The 22,457-nt window shown below is 39.0% G+C and overlaps 1 protein-coding gene across 1 annotated transcript in view; it reads left to right on the top strand.

The window, feature by feature from the left end:
• LOC126334596 (probable aconitate hydratase, mitochondrial) overlaps positions 1 to 22,457 on the top strand; it is a 142,849-nt gene that overhangs the window by 106,611 nt on the left and 13,781 nt on the right. The window contains exons 11-13 of the mRNA XM_049996988.1: positions 4,882 to 5,087; positions 7,050 to 7,147; positions 14,347 to 14,483. Of these exons, the coding sequence (XP_049852945.1) occupies positions 4,882 to 5,087; positions 7,050 to 7,147; positions 14,347 to 14,483 (441 nt within the window). The remainder of the gene's footprint in view (positions 1 to 4,881; positions 5,088 to 7,049; positions 7,148 to 14,346; positions 14,484 to 22,457) is intronic.

Genomic DNA, 22,457 nt, shown 5'->3' on the forward strand with positions numbered 1-22,457 from the left:
AAGTTCATGACAATGAAGTGGATACTTACCTCATTCTGTTATCAGATGAGGCTTGGTTCCCTTTAAATAGGCATGTTAATTCCCAAAATTTTCAACATTGGAGCACAGATAGCCCTGTTGTGCTTCATGGTGTGCAGTTAGTGGTGACATAATAATAGGCCCAATTTTCTTAATGACACTGTTATTGGTGCAAGATATATGCAAAACATTTTGAGACCATTTTTTAATGAAATGAGTGAAAGAAAATGAAGCTTCGCATTTTTTTCAATAGGATTCTGCAAGGGCTCATATGGCCAATGTTTCTTTGCACGCAGTTCACGGTGTGTTAGATGACAGAGTGATTAGTAACAATATCTGGCCCACTAGAAGTCCTGATTTATCTCTAATTTTTTATTTGTGGGGTGCACTGAAGGGCAAAATGTATACAACAAATCCTCACATGATAGAAAAACTCAAGGATAATATCTGTGAATCAATTAATTCAATGTGCGAAAGAGAATTACATGGTGTGATTAATAATTTCTTGAGCAGATGTCAGAAATGCGTGGAAAATAATGGCAGGCAGTTCCAGCATCTCTTAGCGCAACATGGGTGAGTACAAAATTTATTTTTGTGGATGATGCTGTAGTATATTGAGAGGTTGTGACAGTGTAAAGTTGCACTGAAATGCAGGAGGATCTGCAACAAATTAACGCATGGTGCAGGGAATGGCAATTGGATCTCAATGTAGACAAGTGTAATGTGCTGTGAGTACATAGAATGAAAGATCCTTTATAATTTAGCTACAATATAGCAGGTCAGCAACTGGAAGCAGTTAATTCCATAAATTATCTGGGAGTAGGCATTAGAAGTGATTTAAAATGGAATGACCATATAAAATTAATCGCCAGTAAAGCAGATGCCAGACTGAGATTCATTGGAAGAATCCTAAGGACATGCAGTTCAAAAACAAAGGAAGTAGGTTACGGTACACTTGTTCGCCCACTGCTTGAATACTGCTCACCAGTGTGGGATCTGTACCAGATAGAGTTGATAGAAGAGATAGAGAAGATCCAACGGAGAGCAGCGCACTTCACTACAGGATCATTTAGTAATCACGAAAGTGTTACAGAGTTGACAGATAAACTCCAGTGGAAGACTCTGCAAGAGAGACACTCAGTAGCTCAGTACGGGCTTTTGGTGCAGTTTAGAGAATATACCTTCACCGAGGAGTCAAGCAGTATATTGCTCCCTCCTACATATATCTCACAAAGAGACCATGTGGATAAAATCAGAGAGATTAGAGCCCACACAGAGGCATACTAACAATCTTGCTTTCCATGAACAATACGAGACTGGAATAGAAAGGAGAACCGATAGATGTACTCGAGGTACCCTCTGTCACACACTGTCAGATGGCTTGCGGAGTATGGATGTAGATCTAGATGTAGATATTTGCTTATATTTTAAATGTAGTCATGTCATACTGCAGCAGTAGACGGCATCTGATCGCTGGGCAACAGAGCGCTCACTGACCGGCATCTACTGTGTCGCAAAGGCGGTTATCAGATAAATGGTACACCCAACATCTCGGGGCAAATCTTGAAGTTTTTCAGACAAATGCTGACTTTCATAGAAGTGTTGGAGCCTTAACAGTGGCAGCTATATCTTTACAACTTGTACAATACAGGTTCCAATGTTTCAACATTCCAGCGTTTTGCTATCCTTCAAAGTAGCCACCATCATTGTGTATAATCCATGGCTAGCAATGTGGAAGTCGTGGGATACCCTTAGTGCTGCCAGTTGTATTAATAATTTGAGTGGAATGGTCTATAGCCTGTCGAATTTCTGTAACAATGTTTTGAAGTGCATGGCATGAAGTGCTTCCTTCAATTTGAAGTCATCAGGGCTTAAGTCTGGAAGGCATGGTGAGTGGTACAGCACTTAGCAGCCCTGCCAATTGAACAAATCAGGCACAACTTATGCCCTATGTGCCCCAGCACTTTACTGCAAAATGATGGGTGGGTCCTGCAGAAACTGTTGCCTGTGCTTTCTCTAAACTGTTCAGTTTTGGAACACAGCCTGTGACCAGCTTAGAAAAAGAAGTGGCAATACTTGCTGTAGGGCCAGCCCATCACTGTGCAGTGCAATGCTTGTGAGCATAGGACACAAGTTGTGACCAATTTGTTTGATAAGTGGGGCTGGGAAATACTGTACCTCCCTTCATGTTCCCTGCACATAAGCTCTTGTAACTTCAACTTGATTAGTAAGATGAAGGAAGCACTTCATGGTATTCATGTCAGAACTATTAGAGAGATTCATCAGACAATAGACTGCTCCACGCAATCTATCAACACAACTGGCATTGCTAAGGGTATCCTGTGACTTCCACACCACTGGTAACGGATGATACATAATTCTGGTGACTACATTGAAACAGTAAAACTTTGAAACATGTAACTGGTTTGTACAAGCTGTAAATAAATAGCTGCACTTTTATAAAGTTCCAACATGGTAATTACAATTCCCAAAATAGCACAGCACTCCATACACAGTGAACAAAAAGAACTTACAAACAAAGGCTCATGAACCCTATTGATGTTAAAGTTTACAACAGAATGCCAGTCTACATTAGAAAGTTGAAAGACAAAATAAATTTATAGCAGAATTAAAAAAAAAATATTCGAACAATGTTTTTACTTGGTTATGTTCACCACTAACATTTTTTATATTAAGCAATAACTGAAGATAGTGTATTTCACCCCATAACATTTTCATTATATTTATGTATTTAATGGAAAGCTGTTTTCTGGCACAATCTTTACTGAATCATTGTGCGTAAAATGATTTTCTGATTAGGAAGAATAAAAGTAAAAGTTTATGAAGAACAGATTATGATTTATAGTAACAGATGTGTGCATGTATATAAATTTGAATTACTATGTATTGCATCACCGCTTAATAGTCTGTGTTTATTGTCTATGTATCGATAAAGAAATAAAAAAATAAAGATTATATTTCATAATAAATAATGTATTTCACAATGGTATAGATATTTATGAGAAAGATAAATTGCTACCCTATATTTAATCATTAAAAAGTGAATTTTTACTACTAGTTATACAGAATGCAATAAACCTAAGTTGAATATTCTGAACTCTGGAATATTTAAGTACCATATTTTATGGACTATAAGATGCACTTGTCTCCAAAATTCATGTGTATTTTATATTCAAAATTTATATAAAAATGTCCAGGGTCTGATTTTAAACTTCTGCCAGTCTTAAAAATGGCCATATATTTGATGCCATGGGAAACCTACCTCCATGTGGAAACATTGGATTCAATGAGCAGCAGCACTGCATCAGTGTGACAAACATGAGTTGCAGGGATTCACAAGCTTGCTAATACTGTCCCCTTCCCACCCCACCATCACAAACCCAGAACACTGTCTAGCCTATGATGCATCATTCCAGTCTATGGTGCCAGTGAACTTGAACTAAAAGTAATCTGTGTTACTGATAACAGTACAATATTTTTGTTAGTAGCTAGTTTCGTAATGGAAAAAATAAAAGGTATTCATATGACGAAAAGTAAAAGGTATTCATATGGTGTGGTCTATAAATTGAAACTAATATGCATATGCAGAAGAACTTGCAAACAGAGCAGCTGTGTGGCATTTGGTCTCTCCACCAGTAGAAAACCCATTCGTGATTGGGGGCTAGTAAAGAAGAACTGTAAAAAATGAGGAAGACTAAATGTGCAAATGGAGGACTGAATGCAAAATGGTCAAAACCAGAAGATCATGATTTTCAGAGACTTTAAAGGTCACTTCAGTTTTGTAAACTAAGACTTTTTGTAGTCTAGCTTTGGAATCTAATAATAAAAAATGCTATTTTCATAAACAAATTGCTTAAAAATTAAGGTGCATCTTATACTCCTTAGTGTATTATAGTCTGTAAAATAAGGCATACATTTGAAATAGTATTTGTTTGGACTTGGTTTCTCAGGAATCAGACGTTTTATTAATTGTACACACTTACAATTGTCATTCAAGTCTTAAAGAAAGGTAGCCCTATGCCTTTTGTACACCTGTTAGTCAAGACTGGCCATATTAAATCGTTAAGTATGACAACAGATTTGAAACCAATTACTTACTACTTTGGTTTTCACTTTATGTCCATTGGCATTTTGCTCTCATCTCGTATCATAGTCCTTACCCTGTTGCATATTTCTTACAGAGCCACGACTGCAACTACAGCCACAAATTTTCCCTTTGCAATGCTCTCTCTTTCTACACACATAATATGTCCACCCTATTTTAAATGTATGCCTTATTTTGCACAAAAGCGCATTTCTTTCCCCACATTCCATCCATAGGTTACAAATTCCTCCTGTCTTACTTTCTGCCTTCCTCTATCACCCTGTTAACAATGGTGACCCAACCACACCCTCCACCCACATCTGCAATTATGGACTCCCAAAATGCTACCAGCTTCAGTTTCTCCAGCCCTAAACTTGTACTGATGACCCACGCCTGCTCTTCCTCCTCACTTCTGTAGCAACTCTGCAACATTTTAGGGTACTCTTCCTCAATTTTTTATGCTTTTTCTTCTCATGGTACCACTGCCATCCAAATACATTTTGCTTCACTACAGTTTTTGTCAATTAAGAATACTCTAAAATGTATGGCAGTGATTCTGACTTCCTTCCTTTCAATAGCTGTTCCCTTATGAAAACCAGTCAATACTTTCCTGTCAGCACAGCTTTTAAATGGGTTTGTGGAACTGTGCTTTCATTTGTAAATATTCTACAGCTCTAAGTAGTGGGCATCTGCTTACTTACAAACATTTTCAATTCACTAAACTCAGAATTTAACAGAATAAAACAACTTTCTTTCAGGTAAAGAATTCAAATTAAGTGACCCATTTGCTGACGAGTTACCAACAAAAGGTTTTAGCCCATGTGAGGATACGTATCAGACTCCCCCTGCAGATGGTAGCAAACTGAAGGTGAATGTTGATCCAAAGAGCCAACGTTTGCAACTTCTTGAGCCATTTGATGCCTGGGATGGAAAGGACCTCACTGACTTGATGATATTAATTAAGGTGAAAGAGTAGTTTTTATGCAGTCATTTGCGTTCATGAGTGAAACGCATACTGTGCTGGATCATAGTGGCATTAATGTTTTCATGTATCATACAGTCTTACTTAATCAATACTTTAGGTCAAGTAAACTGTTCTTACAAATAGTTTGATTGTTATCTTTTGTGATAATTTCAATTTTCTTTGTAAGTTTAATTTTTTTATAAGTAAAATTTCACCACCCAAAGTAAGATGCATTTGAATTGCATAATGCAGAAGTTGCTAAATAACTACCATTAACAAACTATTTTATCAAAAAATCAGATTTAGAAATCCCTTAGTTTGTTCCTTGAATAAAGGTTCTTAACTGAACACCTCATGCAAAACTTTCTTTCAAAATAGGCAAGGTGCCAACTGCTGCAGGAATAGGAATCTGGGGAATATTAGTGTTATTTTCATGTGTGATGTAATATACTATATCTGACAAACTATGCTGGCCACTTCTTGATATTCAATGGTATTCACTATTACTACACAGTACTGGAAAAAAGGGCAACTAATCTTGAAACTTGGAGTGATTTGGCAGTATTAAAGAAGAGTTAAGAAAACTGAAAGCTACAGGTTGCAACAGTAATGTTAGAGTTAGACCAGAAGATAGGATTACAGTCAAGTCCACAAATAAGTGAAATGATTTTGTAGACAATATAAATCTTATGGCTTCAGTCTATCTATCTCCAGTATTTTCAGTGCGTTAAAGACTGTGGATCAACGCAGCCAGGAAACCCAATAAATGCTTCTGAAGTCTTGACAGTACAGTTCTTTAGGTGAAAAGTAATGTAAGAAAGGAAAATTTTAAGAAGGACAGGAAAGATGTATTACATAGGAGAGCAAAATTGGAAGGGAATATCGGAATTGATACAGAGCTTTTTGGGAACTGATTACAAGGTAACTAGTATTTTGAGACAAGTACTGAGCTTGCAGTATCACCCTTGATTTATGCTTTCTGGGGAAATAACTTGGAAAAGAAGGTGATGTAATTGTAGCAGAGGGTGCAGACAACTGTTAGATCGGAACCTCCGTTACAGTATCCAGGACAGTATCGAGCAAGTTGCTCAAAATTCTCCTCATATTAGTATGAAGATTAGGTCATTCTTTGAGCATTATGATAAGCCTAGAATGAAGGATTCTGTGGAACATGTTGACGCACAATATGGGAAGTTAGGAGCTGGACATGCACACATGATTGTGACTGTTGAATTGCGTCTCATGTGGTTGCTTTATACAAGGCATGGTTTCACCCATATGCTTCCAGTAAGAGGCTACTGGCACAGATAATTGCCAGAAGCATCCAGTCTGATCAAAGCAATATCCATTCTATCCCAATGATTTCCAGTGTGTTCCTTGACTCCTTTTTTTAGAGTAATTTATATGAAAGACAGAGCTACAGTTAAAAAACTACTAGCAGAACAAAGTATGCAGCTTGATTAAAGAAAATACATTTAATGTCTTTGATTAAAGCAACAGAACAGCAGAAGCCAGTATAATTAAAGGGATGAATTTCTAATAACCATAAAGGAAGATGAAAGGATAAATGGAATGCCTGCAGAGGTGTCATGTATAGCAGAACCACACATGGAAATCACTGAACACAAATACCATAATGGATATAACCTAACATCATGCCACAATAGAATAACTAAAAGAAAAAAAATGCAGTGGCTATATGCACAAAATTCTAGATATATAATAGCACTCTTTTTCATTTTTCATTGTGCCTGTATGCAACTCAGTGCAAGTGCTACAGTATTGTTTTTCATCTTTGTTCATAATCCACAAGCTTCCTAATGGGGCTTGTGATTATTTATACTCTCTTTCCACCTTTCTTGTCAGGTTACTGCTTTTACAGTACAGCAAATAATATAGATATACAAGGTACAGTTAGGTTTTTGCATATTAGGTATGTATACAAGATTTTCATTGTTACAGGTGAAGGGCAAGTGTACAACTGATCACATCTCTGCAGCAGGACCATGGTTGAAATATCGTGGTCATCTGGACAACATTTCTAACAATTTATTAATTGGGTAATTTCCTCATGAAACACTAGTTTTAACTTGTTATTATGGAGATAAGTTTCACCCCACAAAAGTTGAAAGATAAATGATCAGATATCAAACTTAAGAGGGTAGGGTGTTATAACAAGCTTGTGTACTTGGGAATGCCAGATGTGGCTGGCAGCCTTGTATGATTTATATTTTTGCATACTTACCCATTGTTGTTTTCTTGCCTTAGGCTTCAGACAACAGAAGTCAGAAGCTTTCATGCAAATACCATATTTCCTATAGCACCTACTGACCTTTGGAATAGCGAGCTGAGAACCATAACTCTACAGATGAATCGTTCTGTTTTTAATTTCACTTAAAAACACTAGCAGACAGAATTTCTGGCCAGTACATATCTTCTGGCAGCAAAAACCATAGCACTGCTGACAAAAATGCTTAAAGTAACTGTCAGGAGTGCCTCTCTCACTCTAGAGTCAAGTGACTTGCCTTCCCCCTGAAACTTTATCCAACCAACCCTCTTTCCTTATGGAAAAGGATCACTGTTTTCTATTTTACACGTTTCTATCAACAGCACAAATTTGGTCTTCTGATGGCAAGTAGGCTTTCCAGAAAGCCAGTCTGTATCCTTGAATTTTTTCTGTTGCATTTCTATTATCCTTTTTTTGAGAACTGTGATGTACATTGTAGCCTCTCTCTCTCTCTCTCTCTCTCTCTCTCTCTCTCTCTGTCTCTCTCTGTCTCTTTCTCCCTCACACACACACACACACACACACACACACACACACACACACAAACACACACACACACACACACACACACACACACACACACATATTCCAGCTTTGATAAAACATTGTGCATGTGTGTGTGAGTCAAGGGCATTGTTGCCTCTCTGTCTCTCTCTGTCTCTTTCTCCCTCACACACACAAACACACACACACACACACACACACACACACATTCCAGCTTTGATAAAACATTGTGCATGTATGTGTGAGTCAAGGGCATTGTTGCCTCTTATAATATGTCAGTGATCTGTGTTTTATTACCATTCAGTGTTTATTTTTTATGCTACTCTGAGGGTGGTTATTGTAGTGTAGAAGCCCAAGACTCAGACCGGAGGTTGGAGCAGAGGACACTGCTGGGCACAGAAAATGGGGACACATCATGCCAGCCATCACGCTCCCAAGTAAATTGTTACATCAGACAACGTGCCTGGACTGCCAGAATGGTTACTGCAAGTGACATACTGCTAGCTATGACACCTGGCCACATCCAGGAACACACCAGTACCTTACCAAATATGGTCACAATGACAGGCTTCAGTGTGACACACTAATGATGCCAATATTGCAGAGCCAGTAGGCTACATCACATTTAAGCCCAATCCGACCATTTTCATCATTTGTCATTTTTCAGCTGTCATGTACAGTGATGTACGGTCAGTCCATGACACACCACCCCATGCAGATGACACAACTGCTTCTACTGGGCTTCAAACTACTGCCTGTTGCCTCAGTGCCTGCTTATGGAGCCACAGTCTGCACTGCCATCAGCTGAGGGGATCAGACGAGGAGTTCTGGCCTGCCCTCCAATGCTCCAGTGTTTGAAGTGTGACTCAGCTAGAGTCCTCTTAGCTGCCACCTGCTGTGTTCATCTCTCCTATTATTGGTGTCAGTATGCTGCTGAGATTGAAGATAGATGATGTCTAAGGTCCAGCGACATCATCCCATGTTTTAAGGATTCTTTTGGGATCTGTTTGGTTGTCCCTACCTTCCACTGTTTTGGATGTATATTTGTACTGGTATTTAATAGGCATTATGGATACAGAAGGGGCAGCTAAGGAAGTTTCAGCAATGTAGCATCTAAATGATCAGGTAGCAAAGCTACAAACTTGAGTCAGTCAAGGAAAAGGAAATAGGAAAAGTTACTTCATACTTTACCTGTTCTTGATACTAAAATCCCAGCATTGCTTTCTCCATGTTTTGGGGAAGCAGGGGAGGATACATTTGTATTCTTGGATAATCTGCATAGGCTGCCTCCTGAGGGAATTGGAGTGAGGATCAGTTATTAAGCATGGACGAGCTTAAACTAACAGGTGATACTAGGGTTTATTTGATGTGCCATGAAAAGTTAAGAGAGGCTCAATCCTTTGACATACTTCATAAATTGTGAAGGAAGACTCCAAGAAGGTATTTCTGAGCGCAATTTAGAAGACTACATCATAAACACAGGGAATCCCTGATGAGTTTTGTCGCTCTGGATTCATAAAATCAATGTCTATATGTACAAACTCATGACTGATGAACAAGGCACACTCGACTGATGTATCCGAGCAAGTTGGCGGTCGCTGAACATTGTTTGTCGGAAAATCACGCTATGGAGTATGACCGCACGAGGATTCTGGTACAGACGTCGAGATACTGGGACAGCGTTGTTAGAGAGCCCATTGAAATTCGCACCAATGACGACCTCATAAACCGTGACTGTGGCTATAATCTTAGCAAGGCTTGGGAACCAGCGATTGGGTTAATCAAGAGAAAATCGAGCAAACGCATAGTTGTGATGACCACAGCGGACAGAGCCATCACACCGACGTCATCTCAGACGCCGTCGCAATCTGTTCCACCATGCTACCGTGGCGCGGGGCGCGGACGGCGGAGGGAGCGCGCCGCGGGCGGACGGTATTTAAATCGACCGCCGCCGCGACTGAACCCAGTTCCCCCTGAGCAGCCATAGCGTACGGATCTCCATGCCGGCGCGTTCACAGGAGCTCAGTCAGTCAGTTCACCTGATGATGGCGACATGTTTGATCGCCGAAATATTGTGCCCTTTTGGACACTATAGACCGGCAGTACACCCGTGGATATTTTGATTATCAAATACGCTGGGAGAAACTCAAGAATCACAATAATTAAAATGTTAAATTATTATGTTAGTTCATGGCACACAGACTGAGACAGTCTGCTTCGTTTTGTAATGAAGACATGCTATTCAAAAATCCATCAGCGCATGGGGCTATCCACTTACAACATTATTTTTGGATGAAAGATGCCTTCACTCTTTGATTTTGTCAAGCCAGAACAGGGGAAGAAGTTTTGTAAGTAAAAGATTTATCAAAACTTTTAGAAATGAATTGGAGGCAGGTACAAAAAATGAACACAAAAGCTTTAGAGCTACACAAGAGAGCTTATGAGAGAAAAGCAGTGTTACCAAAACACCAGGAAGGCCAATGGATCATGTTAACCAACATTTAATACCTAAAGGGAAGGCAAAGAGACTAATAATACATTATCAGAGACCATTTCAGGTGATCAGTATGCCGTCTCCAGTAAACATAAAACTACAGTTTACAATACATACCATAATTGTTCACAGCATTTTTGGACGTGTCATTCTGTAAATTGCCGTGCAGTGCACGGCAGAGAGTATGTCCCATTGTTCCAGTTATTAGGATTTCTTCCTGTTCCATTCCCATATGGAGTGAGGGAAGAATGATTGTCTGAATGCCTCTGACTGTGCAGTAAATAATCTAATTATCCTGTGTGAATCTAGGTGGTTGTAGTATATCCATAGAGCAATCATTTAAAGCTGATTCTTGAAACTTTGTTAATAGATTTTCTTGGGATAGTTTATCGCTGTCTTCAAGAGTTTGCCAGTTCAATTCCATCAGCATTGCTGTGACACTCTCCCAAGGATTACAGAAACCTGCGACTATTTGTGCTGCTCTTCTCTGTATATGTTCAGTATCCGTTCTTTGTTCTATCTGGTACAGGTAACACACACTTGAGCAATATTCTAGTGATAACAGTGTGCAGTTACAGAAGAAGATGGAATGTAATGGATGAGAGAACTGATATTTCTCTCAATCCACTTTGACCACTCCTCAGTGTGTAATCCACAAGCAATTTACATAATGAGTGCTCAAGAAAGAAAGATAAAAATTGATAGCCATGTTTTATTTTAAATTGGAAGGTGTTTTCATGGTACAAAATATAAAAACAATATCAGTAGTCAAAAAACTGTTGAAGTTCCTGTTGAGATTCAAAATAAAAACTTATTGAGAACAACAATATTTAAAGTTACTAGCAAATAAGCACGCTTCTTTGCACTGTTGGAATGTTAGACTGTTGCTGAACATCTTTGAAACAATATCCACAGGGTGAGGCTGCTGAGATAGGAAAACCCAAAAACATCCAGAATGAATAAGTGTACTGAGGTGCAGTTTTTTCTTAGTTATAGTAGACAATGTTCTAAATTCTCTGAGATATTCAAGTAATGTTTAGCATTTATAGTTTTAGATGTCTTTTCTCATTAATTGTGACACCAAGATTGTTTTTTAATGGAACTGTAAATTTTTTCTCTGTACATTGAACAGAGTCTTCAAGAAGGACTTCAGTGATATAGCATTTTGGGACTTGTAATACCAGGACTCACCAACTGCAGTGCACAGTACATCTCTTTAGTATACAACCTGATACACTGTAACTTCATAACATGGGGAACATATATTTGAGTTTATGTCATGATTTTTAACATACACTTCTCATTGTTTAACAAACCTGGGAATAATAAATAACCAACAGAATAAAATATGTTAAGAGAATTTTGTAAGATTAGAGAACATTATGACTATGTATAAAGAAAAGTAACATTTACAGTATTCAGTATCCACTGAAGTGCAACTGCCTGAATAAAGTGATAAAGTTTTGAGATTTTAGTCAGGGCTGTTGTAGGTAACTAGGATGGTAAATGGTTTTGGTGGAATCTTACATATTTGTGTATTAATTGTTAAAGGGAATTGTTTTATAAAAAACACTTTCTGCTTTACAAAACATCTTACTTAAAATCTGTTATTCATTCCTGTTGATATTGTTTTCATATTTAAATTAATTTGAAGAAACTTGTTTTTGTTGTAAATCATGAAAAATGGGAACTGTAACAATATAAAGGTATTGCCTATCCAGAATAGCTGTAATACATATTATACCGCAATTAAAATTACTTTGTGACTGATGTTTCAGTGAGTCAAATGGTAGGGGCCACCTGCCAGCCCATCACAGTTCTTTCTTGAGCATCATGTACTCACTGTGTTACCTGTTATGTAAGTATATGCAGTGTCTTGTGAAGCACACCTGGCTGCGTGTGGCAGTACTACCCCTCCCCCCCCCCCCCCTCCCCCTCACAAATGCAATCTGTCAGTCACAAAGTAATTTTAATCTGAGTACAGTGCTCAAGATCAACATTTTGCGCAGTTTAGGATGATGGTCACAATAATAAACATGTGAAACTTGTTGGAGTTACATATATTCTTACATTTGGTACAGTAGGCCCAATGTTTAGTGTGGGACAGTGGTTGGTGGCCACTATTGTCCTGTTACTATTTGATCAAGTTCCACCCCAAGTTATGTCACTGAAGTTTTCTTCATAGGGTCTTTCCAGAGCAACACTAAAAGTAAATGTCCCTACTTAAACAAAACAAACTATAAACACTAAAAATTACTTGTGTACATTAGAAAAATTTCCGCATTGGCTGTTATAACTTAGCAGTAAACACACATCAATGTGTTTACTGACTTTGGATATATTTTGGGTGACCTATCATTGTTGCTTTATCCTGTATATTATTTTTCTTTATTAGATATTTTTGAGGCTTTTGTGAAAATGCGGATGTACTGAAATAACTGTATTTGTTTTAACATGATTCATGAAACATTTTCAAAGAATATAAACAATAAAACATATCAGAAACCTATATCATTAAAAATTTATTGCTCAATACATATTCATTTTACACATGAATATGTAATACGTTCAGTATGCTGTACAGTGGTGTAATTGTGTGCACAATCTAAAGATGTCACCTGAATTATTAGATCTTTTTATTTCATGAGTCACCTTTGTTCTCACAGCTGTTTACCCTTTTACTTGATGGTTTGTGATAAGCAGTGACATTGTTTTATGAGATAAGCATAGAGGAGTTGTTCATTAACTTGTAACAAACATAAAGACACTTTCTCCTTGTGGATTTTATAGATTGATCATGGACTTGTTTGTTGAGTGGAAGAGAAACAGAAATTTAAAATAATTGTGACCATGAAAAAACCTAAGGGGAATATAATGGTCTGAGAACAGGTAACATCCACAGCATAGAGGGAATACAACAAAAGTTGGTCACATAAACAAGGACTTGAAGACTCTAGCTCATCTTTTAAATTTATATTAGTTCTACATCTGCAGAATAAGAAAGAATACAGTCAGGCTGTAGAGTTAGAATGATAAGTTATAACGATTATGTTTTTGTTTAGAGATGATGTGAAGGTTATAAACTTTGCATCCTTCTGAACAGATGCTGTTGAAACATACTTACGTTTGCAAATCAGATGTCTGGTAACAGGCACAAGGTACCTTGCTTAAAAAGTAAAATGAAATTTAGTTGCATAATGTCATGAATCTTTGCAGATGCAGAGCAGTGGGTTAGTTTTTATATAGGCCTAATGCAAGGTTTAATTTAATTTCATGTAAAACATTCATAACTTTTTGTTCATAAGTGTGAGATAAAAAAAAGGAAGATAAAGAAAAGACCAATAATTTATTGTACTTTATATTTAGTTTTGTAATGTTAACCATTTATTGACGTTTAAAAAATAAAACAAATGCCCAGCAGTGCCATCTCCAGAATGAATCTTTCACTCTGCAATGGTATTTGAGCTTTTTTCAAACTTACTCCAGGTTAAAACTGTGTGCTGGTCCAGACCTCAAACCAAGCTTTGGAGTTTGAAAAATAGGAAATAAGTATTGGTGCAAGTAAAGCAGTGAGACTGGTTCATGAGCCATGCCTCTATAACTTAGTGAGAGAATTGTCCATGAAATGGAGGTTGTGCATCTGAATCCTGGTCCAGCACATAGTTTTAATCTACTAGGAACTTTCCAAAATGGTGCATGTTTAACATTTCTCTCAGACTGCAGTCTAAGCACTAAATAACCTAGGGCACTACAAGTTCACAAAAAAAGAGATAGTCAATTTCAAGGAAGGAAGGCTGTAGTAGGTACAGTGAGTAGAAAATGGAAAAATGAAAAAGCATTAATAAAATATGAAAATTACAATGATAAATTTGAGACCGATGTAATGTAAAAGAACCTAAGAGTACATCTCATATCATTAGACAAATTTATTGATGGTGTTATTTATAAGCTATTGATTCTTTCTGAAATTTCAGAGCTGTAAATGCTGAGAATGGGGAAATGAACAAAGTGAAAAACCAACTTACTGGCGAATGGGGACCTGTCCCAGATGTTGCGAGAGCCTACAAAGCTAAGGGTGTCAGATGGGTAGCTGTTGGAGATGAAAACTATGGTAACTAATTTACTTGAATATTGGTCTCTCCAATACTAAGAGACAATGGACTTTTATATTAAAAGTTTTTTGAGCAAGTTCAGTATTTCAGGTATAACAGTGTCTTCTATTTAGATATAGATGTTTCTGTCTTATATATGAGAAGGAAAGTTGCTACTCACCATATAGCGGAGATGCTGAGTCACGATAGGCACAACAAAAAGATTCACACAATTAAAGCTTTCGGCCATTAGGGCCTTTGTCAGCAGTAGACACACATACACACATGCACACACACCCACACACTCACGTAAATGCAACTTGCACACAGACCTGCAGTCTCAGAGAGCTGAAACCACACTGCAAACAGCAGCACCAGTGCATGATGGGAGTGGCAACTGGGTGGGGGTGAAGAGGAGGCTGTGGCAGGGAGGGGGAGGGATAGTATGATGGGAGTGGCGGACAGTTAAGTGTTGCAGTTTAGACGGAGGACAGGAGAGAAGGTGCAGAGGGGGGAGCGGGTAAGCAGCTTAGCTTGTAAATCACATGACTGGTTTCACAGCTAAGCTAAGCTGCAATCTCTGTGCTGCATTCTATGTAGGCATGACAACCAACAACCTGTCTGTCCGCATAAACGGCCACTGACAAACTGTGGCCATAAACAAGTGGACCACCCTGTTGCTGAACATGCTGCCAAACATGATATCCCTCATCTCAATGACTGCTTCACAGCCTGTGCCATATGGATCCTTCCCACCTACAGCAGCTTTTCTGAATTGCGCAGGTGGGAACTTTCCCTGCAATACATCCTACGTTCCCATTACCCTCCTGGCCTCAACTTTCGTTAGTCACTGTCCTCACCCATCAAGCCTCCTCCCTGTTCCCATTCCAGCATTACAGCCATCATTTCCCCGCCACACCCAGTCTTTTAAATTCTTTTTATTTCTCTCCTTTCCGCTACTTACCCCCTCCCCCCTCTGCACCTTCTCTCCTGTCCTCCGTCTAAACTGCAACACTTAACTGTCCGCCACTCCCACCATACTATCCCTCCCCCTCCTTGCCACAGCCTCCTCCTTACCCCCACCCAGGCACCACTCCCATCATGCACTGGTACTGCTGTTCGCAGTGTGGTTTCATCTCTCTGAGACAGCAGATGTGTGTGCAAGTTGCATTTACGCGCGCGTGTGTGTGTGTGTGTGTGTGTGTGTGTGTGTGTGTGTGTGTGTGTGTGTGTGTCTACTGCTGAGAAAGGCCTTTACATTCCATCCTGGTTTTTCCATTGTTTGATTTCTGCCTTATATTTGGTTGATTTCTTTTCTGATTAATTTCTTTCACTTCAGTCACCTCTGCACTACTTTCAAATTATTTTATCAAGGTCTGCTGTGACAGGAAAAATTCTTCAACAAATTTAGACAAAGTTTTCGGACTCCAAATTATTGATCCTCCCTCTTATCTATTTTAATCCTCAAGAACAGTCTCAAGTGTCTAAATATTTTATTTTAGTTTACTTCTTAAAGCTAATTTGAATTATTCAATTTTCATTTTATCATTTTGTAAAAAGATAATACCATCTACACATATCAAAACATAAACCTTAGTTTATGGTTTATGTTTTGAGTTCCTGAACTGCATAGATACTCATCAGTGCTGACAAGAAACTAATTCTAGCTTAATAACTAGTAATGTTGCCTACATAATCACATTTTGCTTTAAAAATCCCTTTTACTGTGAATATACTAAGTGAGGTGGTACAGTGGTTAGCACAATGGACTCACATTCAGGAGGATGATGGTTCAAAGCGGCATCCAGCCACCCAGACTTAGGTTCTTATGGAAATGAAATGAGCGTATGCCATCGTTGGCTGGGAGGCTCCATTCGGGGATGTTCAGCCGTCAAGTGCAAGTCTTATTTCAGTCAACGCCACATTGGGCGACTTGTGCACCGATGATGAGGATGAAATAATGATGAGGACAACGTAATACCCAGTCCACGAGTCGAGAAAATCTCCAAACTGGCCAAGAATCGAACCTGGGCCCGCTGCACGGGAGACAAGCATGTTTCCACCCAGCTAAACAGGCAGACTAGGTTTCCCATAATTTCCCTAAACTACTTAAGGCGAAAGCCAAGATGGTTTCTTTTGAAAGGGTATGGCTGATTTCTTTTCCTAACCTTTGCTATTCCAAGCTTATGCTCCATCTCTAGTGATCTGGTTGTCAACGGGGCATTAAACTTAATCCTCCTTTCTCTGTGTCAATAGCTTTGTTTATATGTAATATACATACTGTCCAGGTCTTGTTTCCATTTATTACTTGCATCTCTTCTGATACTGCATGAAGACATGATTATTTTTTCAAGTTCAAGCTTTAGATCAGTTTTAACAATTTCAGCTGTTTCTCAACACCACTGACACTAATACTTCATTCAGTCTTTCAGTGATACAAGGAGTAAATTTGGGCAATTCTTCTGGGGTTTCCTTTGCAAAGGGACATTTGAACAGGGAGTTAAGCATTTCAGTTTTTGCTTTGTTATCCTCAATTTCAGTTCGTGGCTCATTTGCTAGGGATTGACACTAACTTTTGTGCCCCTAACAGCTTTTACATATGAACAGAATTTCTATGGGTTCTGTGAAACATCACTTGACAATATTCTGCTACAGCTGTCTTTGAAGGCATCACGAATTGCTCCCTTGATAGCGAAATGTATTTCATTCAGCATCTCCTATCTATAGCCCTACACATTGTTTCATGCATATTATGCATAATCTCTGTTACCTTAGGCGTTTCTTTCCAGTGACTGTATACCATTGATGTTCTCTTCCATTATGAACTGTTATACTGGGTACATGTCTATCCAGTGCATGGTCAACCTTCTTTTAAACTTGAGCCAGAGTTCCTCTACATGCTCCTAACCTGCGCTGAAAGTTTCAAATTCCTCATTGAGATATGACATTAGAGATTTTTTTAATCTAGTTTGCTGAACATATATATCTTTCTGCTTGTTTTAGTTGTCCTTTGTACTTCAGTAATCATTGTTGCCACAACTGCATCATGGTCACTAATATCAGTTCCAATGCAGACATCCTTAAAGAGGTCAGATCTATTTGTTGCCATTAGATCCAATATATCTGCTTCATGAATGGGGTTCCTAACTATTTGTTCTAGATAGTTTTTAGAGTTTCACAGGATGTCTTTTTGTGCTCACCACAAACAAAACTGTAATTTTCCCAATTACTCTTTGGATTATTGAAGTCTCCACCAAAGATTAGTGTATGATTGAAGTTTTCTCTTAAATTTTCAATTACATCAGGAGATGAATCTGGTGGGCAACAAAAGGATACAATTATCATTTTATCCCCATCCCCAATACAGAGTCTTGCCCAAAAAATCTCACACACAGCTTCAATTTGTACCTCAATCGATTTGAGTTTCTTTCTACTGCAACAAATACACCACCTCCATTTCCCATTTGCTTATCCTTTCGATATACACTTAAATTTTCCCCAAGAATCTCAGTGCTATCAATTTCAGGTTTCAACCAGCTTTCTGTACCTAGCTTCACTACTTTTCATGAGCACTTCAAACTCTGGTATTTCTTTGCAAATGGTTTGGCAGTTTACCATTAGGATTTTAATACTGCTATCTGTGGGAGGCACTTCTTTCGATCTTACACTGATACTTCTGGACTGGTTGGAGAGACGCCTAATCTAAAAAAGAAACTTGTGTGCACCCCGTATACAGTCTGTACCTGAGCAGCAGCCTCTGAGGTGTAATGCTCACCTGACCTATTTAGGAGAACCTACAATTCTCAACCCCATGCCACAAGTCTGGGAAGTCACAGCCTAGCTTATCACAGAACCTGCCAAGTCTCTGGATCAGTCTTTCCACTCGACTCAGAACCAAAGGACCACAATCAGTTCTGGGGACAATGCTGAAAATTGTAAACTTTGTTTAAACTCCATGCACGAGGCTTGTCTTCTCAACCTTCTCTGCCAGTCGCTGGAATAACCCAAGAATGACCTTGGAGCCCAGACAACAGGTATTATGTGTTCCACTGTGCACCACAATCTGCAATTGGTTGCACCCTGTTCCCTCAATGACTGTTGGAATAGCCTAGCTTCAACATGTTGAATGAGGCCCCCAGGCATACACACTGACTGCACCTAGTGCCATTTTTTGTCCCTTGTTGCCATTTCCCTAAGAGGTACCATCATCACCGTACGTTTGAACTGTTGACGATTAATAGACTCCTATCCTTTCGTGTTTGCCTCCTCCTGACACTGGACAAAGCAGGATTCCCCAAAACAAGTGAAGTGGGTCCCAATGGCTTAGTGTCAGAAAAAAACAGCACCTCAAACTTGTTTATTAGGGGGATCAGTACAACATCCAGAGTCCTCCCTGGTCCCTGTCCACCATCTACAGGATGCCTAGCTCTACCATTGAAATACCACTTGCAGTCAAGTGGATATGACAGATCCTTTCTAAAGAGGAGAGAGGGTCCAAAGGAAAGGATAGTACTTGAGATACCTCTGATGCATGTATCACAGGCACACAACTATTGGGAGCTCTTACAACATAGCGATTTTCACAGCAGCTGCCAATCGTTTGGCAGCAGTGCGGGCGATTTCTGGCAGCTTACAAACTTCAACCAACTCATCCATGTTAGAGAACAGCATTAACAATGAGCTTGTATTTTGGCTGGTGCATCGTATTACAAGGCTGTGAACAAATAACTTTAAATTAAGCCCTGATTATCTTTTAATCTGTTGACCTAAGAAGTTGCTAATTCGCTATAACAATTGAAGCATATGCACAAAATGAGATTTTTATTAAGGCAGCGCAAAAATCTGCGGAAAAAATTACTAGCTTCCTGAAACGTTTTGATATCAATTATATTTGTTAGCAAACTCACAAACAGAGTTAATTTGTGATGCATGCAGATAATATGTGGGGCTACTCCTCTTCAAGGGAAAACTAGATGTAATGCAGTACGTGAGTTAAAAAATCTGCTACGCTTACCAAATCACAAACGCCGATTTGCTACAAATTGCTCGTAGATTATGCAAAGCACAATGGTAGCTTTCGAGAATTCTCAAAAACGCAAGTTTATTTGTGTTGATAAACAATGAAATTCCGGGGTGATATGTTCTTTGACTGAACTGTGAACCACAAACGCAGATTTTTTACAAAATAAATCAAGTACTGTATCCAAAACACTCGTACCGCTAACTTATGACAATAGTTTTGTAACAGACCAAAAGTTCTCAAACCAATCTATTTTTCACGTAATTGTGCAATGAAATTAGAGAACGATTGTTTTGAATGAGGATAGGCCTACTGTTCACAAAAATTTTAATAGAGCAGAATGTAGTTTAAGCCTACAATTAATGATAACAGTACTAGTTTACCGCGGCATTCGCTAATGTTCAAATTTTCACAATTTAACACAATTAAATGAGTATTGATACAATTAATGAATGATTACGCAGAAGCGACGCGAACAGTCAAAAATGCCAACCAAGAACTTCAAATCGGCTCACTATCTTGTGCACGCGGTCTCACACAAGAAAAAATTTCTGACAAGGGAACCTCCCCATTCCCTTCAGATTTAGTTATAAGTTGGCACAGTGGATAGGCCTTGAAAAACTGAACACAGATCAATTGAGAAAACAGGAAGAAGTTGTGTAGAACTATGAAAAAAATAAGCAAAATGTACAAACTGTGTAGTTCATGCGCAAAATAGGCAACATCAAGGAGAGGGTGAGTTGAGGAGTGCCGTGGTCCCGTGGTTATCGTCAGCAGCTGCAGAACGAGAGGTCCTTGGTTCAAGTCTTCCCTGAATTAATTGGTAAATTCATTTTGCACTTCCTTGATTGGTGCTGCCAAATATATATGTTTAAGGGTTCCGATGCTACATTTGTTTCCGCCCTTCTGTTTTTGTGCCATTCTCATTTTGGACACTGACGTTTTCACATCGGTAGTGAATGCACGCAACTTCTGGAGATTTGAGACAAACTTCCATAAATGACAAATTCAGCAAGTACTTGCAGCAAATTGCAAGAAACTAAAATGAGTTTTCACCCTACAGTGGAGTGTGTGCTGATTTGAAACTTCCTGTTGAATTAAAACTGTGTGTCAGACTGTGAGTCGAACCTGTGAAAGTGGTCTGGCACACAACTTTCGTTTGTCAAGGAGTCTCATGTAAGAAACTCTTTTCACTAACTTGCGAATTTCTTGAAGTTGACGAAAATACTGCATGTCGTTGGGAGAGGGGGATTGTTTGCAGATATGGTGGTTCCTACACTACTGGCCATTAAAACTGCTAAAACAAGAAAAAATGCAGATGATAAATGGATATTCATTGGACAAATATATTATACTAGAACTGACATGTGATTACATTTTCACACAGTTTGGGTGCAAAGGTCCTGAGAAATCAGTACCCAGAACAACGACCTCTGGCCGTAATAACGGCCTTGATACACCTGGGCATTGAGTCAAACAGACCTTGGTTGGCGTGTACAGGTACACCTGCCCATACAGCTTCAACACGATACCACAGTTCATCAAGGGTAGTGACTGGCGTATTGTGACAAGCCAGTTGCTGAGCCACCATTGACCAGACATTTTCACTTGGTGAGAGATCTGGAGAATCTGCTGACCAGGGCACCAGTCGAACATTTTCTGTATCCAGAAAGGCCCGTGCAGGACCTGCAACATGCGGTCTTGCATTATCCTGTTGAAATGTAGGGTTTCGCAGGGATCGAATGAACGGTAGAGCCACGTGTCATAACACTTCTAAAATGTAACGTTCACTATTCAAAGTGCCGTCAGTGCAAACAAGAGGTGACCGATACGTGTAACCAATGGCAACCCGTACCATCATGCCAGGTGATACACCAGTATGGCGATGATGAATACACGCTTCCAATGTGCGTTCATTGCGATGTCACGTAACATGGATGTGAGCATCCGAAAAAATGATGTTTTGCCATTCGTGCACCCAGGTTCGTCGTTGAGTACATCATCGAAGGCGCTCCTGTCTGTGATGCAGCGTCAAGGGTAACCGCTGCCATGGTTTTCGTTCCATAGGCCCAAAAAATTAGATGATTCTCGTGGGTGTGTAACATGTCAGAAAGTATGACATAAAAACATAAAACATTTGAGTATAACACTTACTACGGAGTTTCAAGGAGAGCATAAGGGAGCAATTGACAGGAATGGGGGAAAGAAATACAATAGAAGAAGAATGGGTAGCTTTGAGGGATGAAGTAGTGAAGGCAGCAGAGGATCAAGTAGGTAAAAAGATGAGGGCTAGTAGAAATCCGTGGGTAACAGAAGAAATATTGAATTTAATTGATGAAAGGAGAAAATATAAAAATGCAGTAAATGAAGCAGGCAAAAAGGAATACAAACATCTCAAAAATGAGATCGACAGGAAGTGCAAAATGGCTAAGCAGGGATGGCTAGAGGACAAATGTAAGGATGTAGAAGCTTATCGCACTAGGGGTAAGATAGATACTGCCTACAGGAAAATTAAAGAGACCTTTGGAGAGAAGAGAACCACGTGTATGAATATCAAGAGTTCAGATGGCAACCCAGTTCTAAGCAAAGAAGGGAAGGCAGAAAGGTGGAAAGAGTATATAGAAGGTTTATACAAGAGCGATGTACTTGAGGACAATATTATAGAAATGAAAGAGGATGTAGATGAAGACAAAATGGGAGATAAGATACTGCATGAAGAGTTTGACAGAGCACTGAAAGACCTAAGTCGAAACAAGGCCCCCGGAGTAGACAACATTCCATTAGAACTACTGACAGCCTTGGGAGAGCCAGTCATGACAAAACTCTATCAGCTGGTGAGCAAGATGTATGAGACAGGCGAAATACCCTCAGACTTCAAGAAGAATATAATAATTCCAATCCCAAAGAAAGCAGGTGTTGACAGATGTGAAAATTACCAAACTATCAGTTTAATAAGTCACAGCTGCAAAATACT

Source organism: Schistocerca gregaria, chromosome 2 (genome assembly GCF_023897955.1).
Source record: "Schistocerca gregaria isolate iqSchGreg1 chromosome 2, iqSchGreg1.2, whole genome shotgun sequence".
NCBI lineage: Eukaryota > Metazoa > Arthropoda > Insecta > Orthoptera > Acrididae > Schistocerca > Schistocerca gregaria.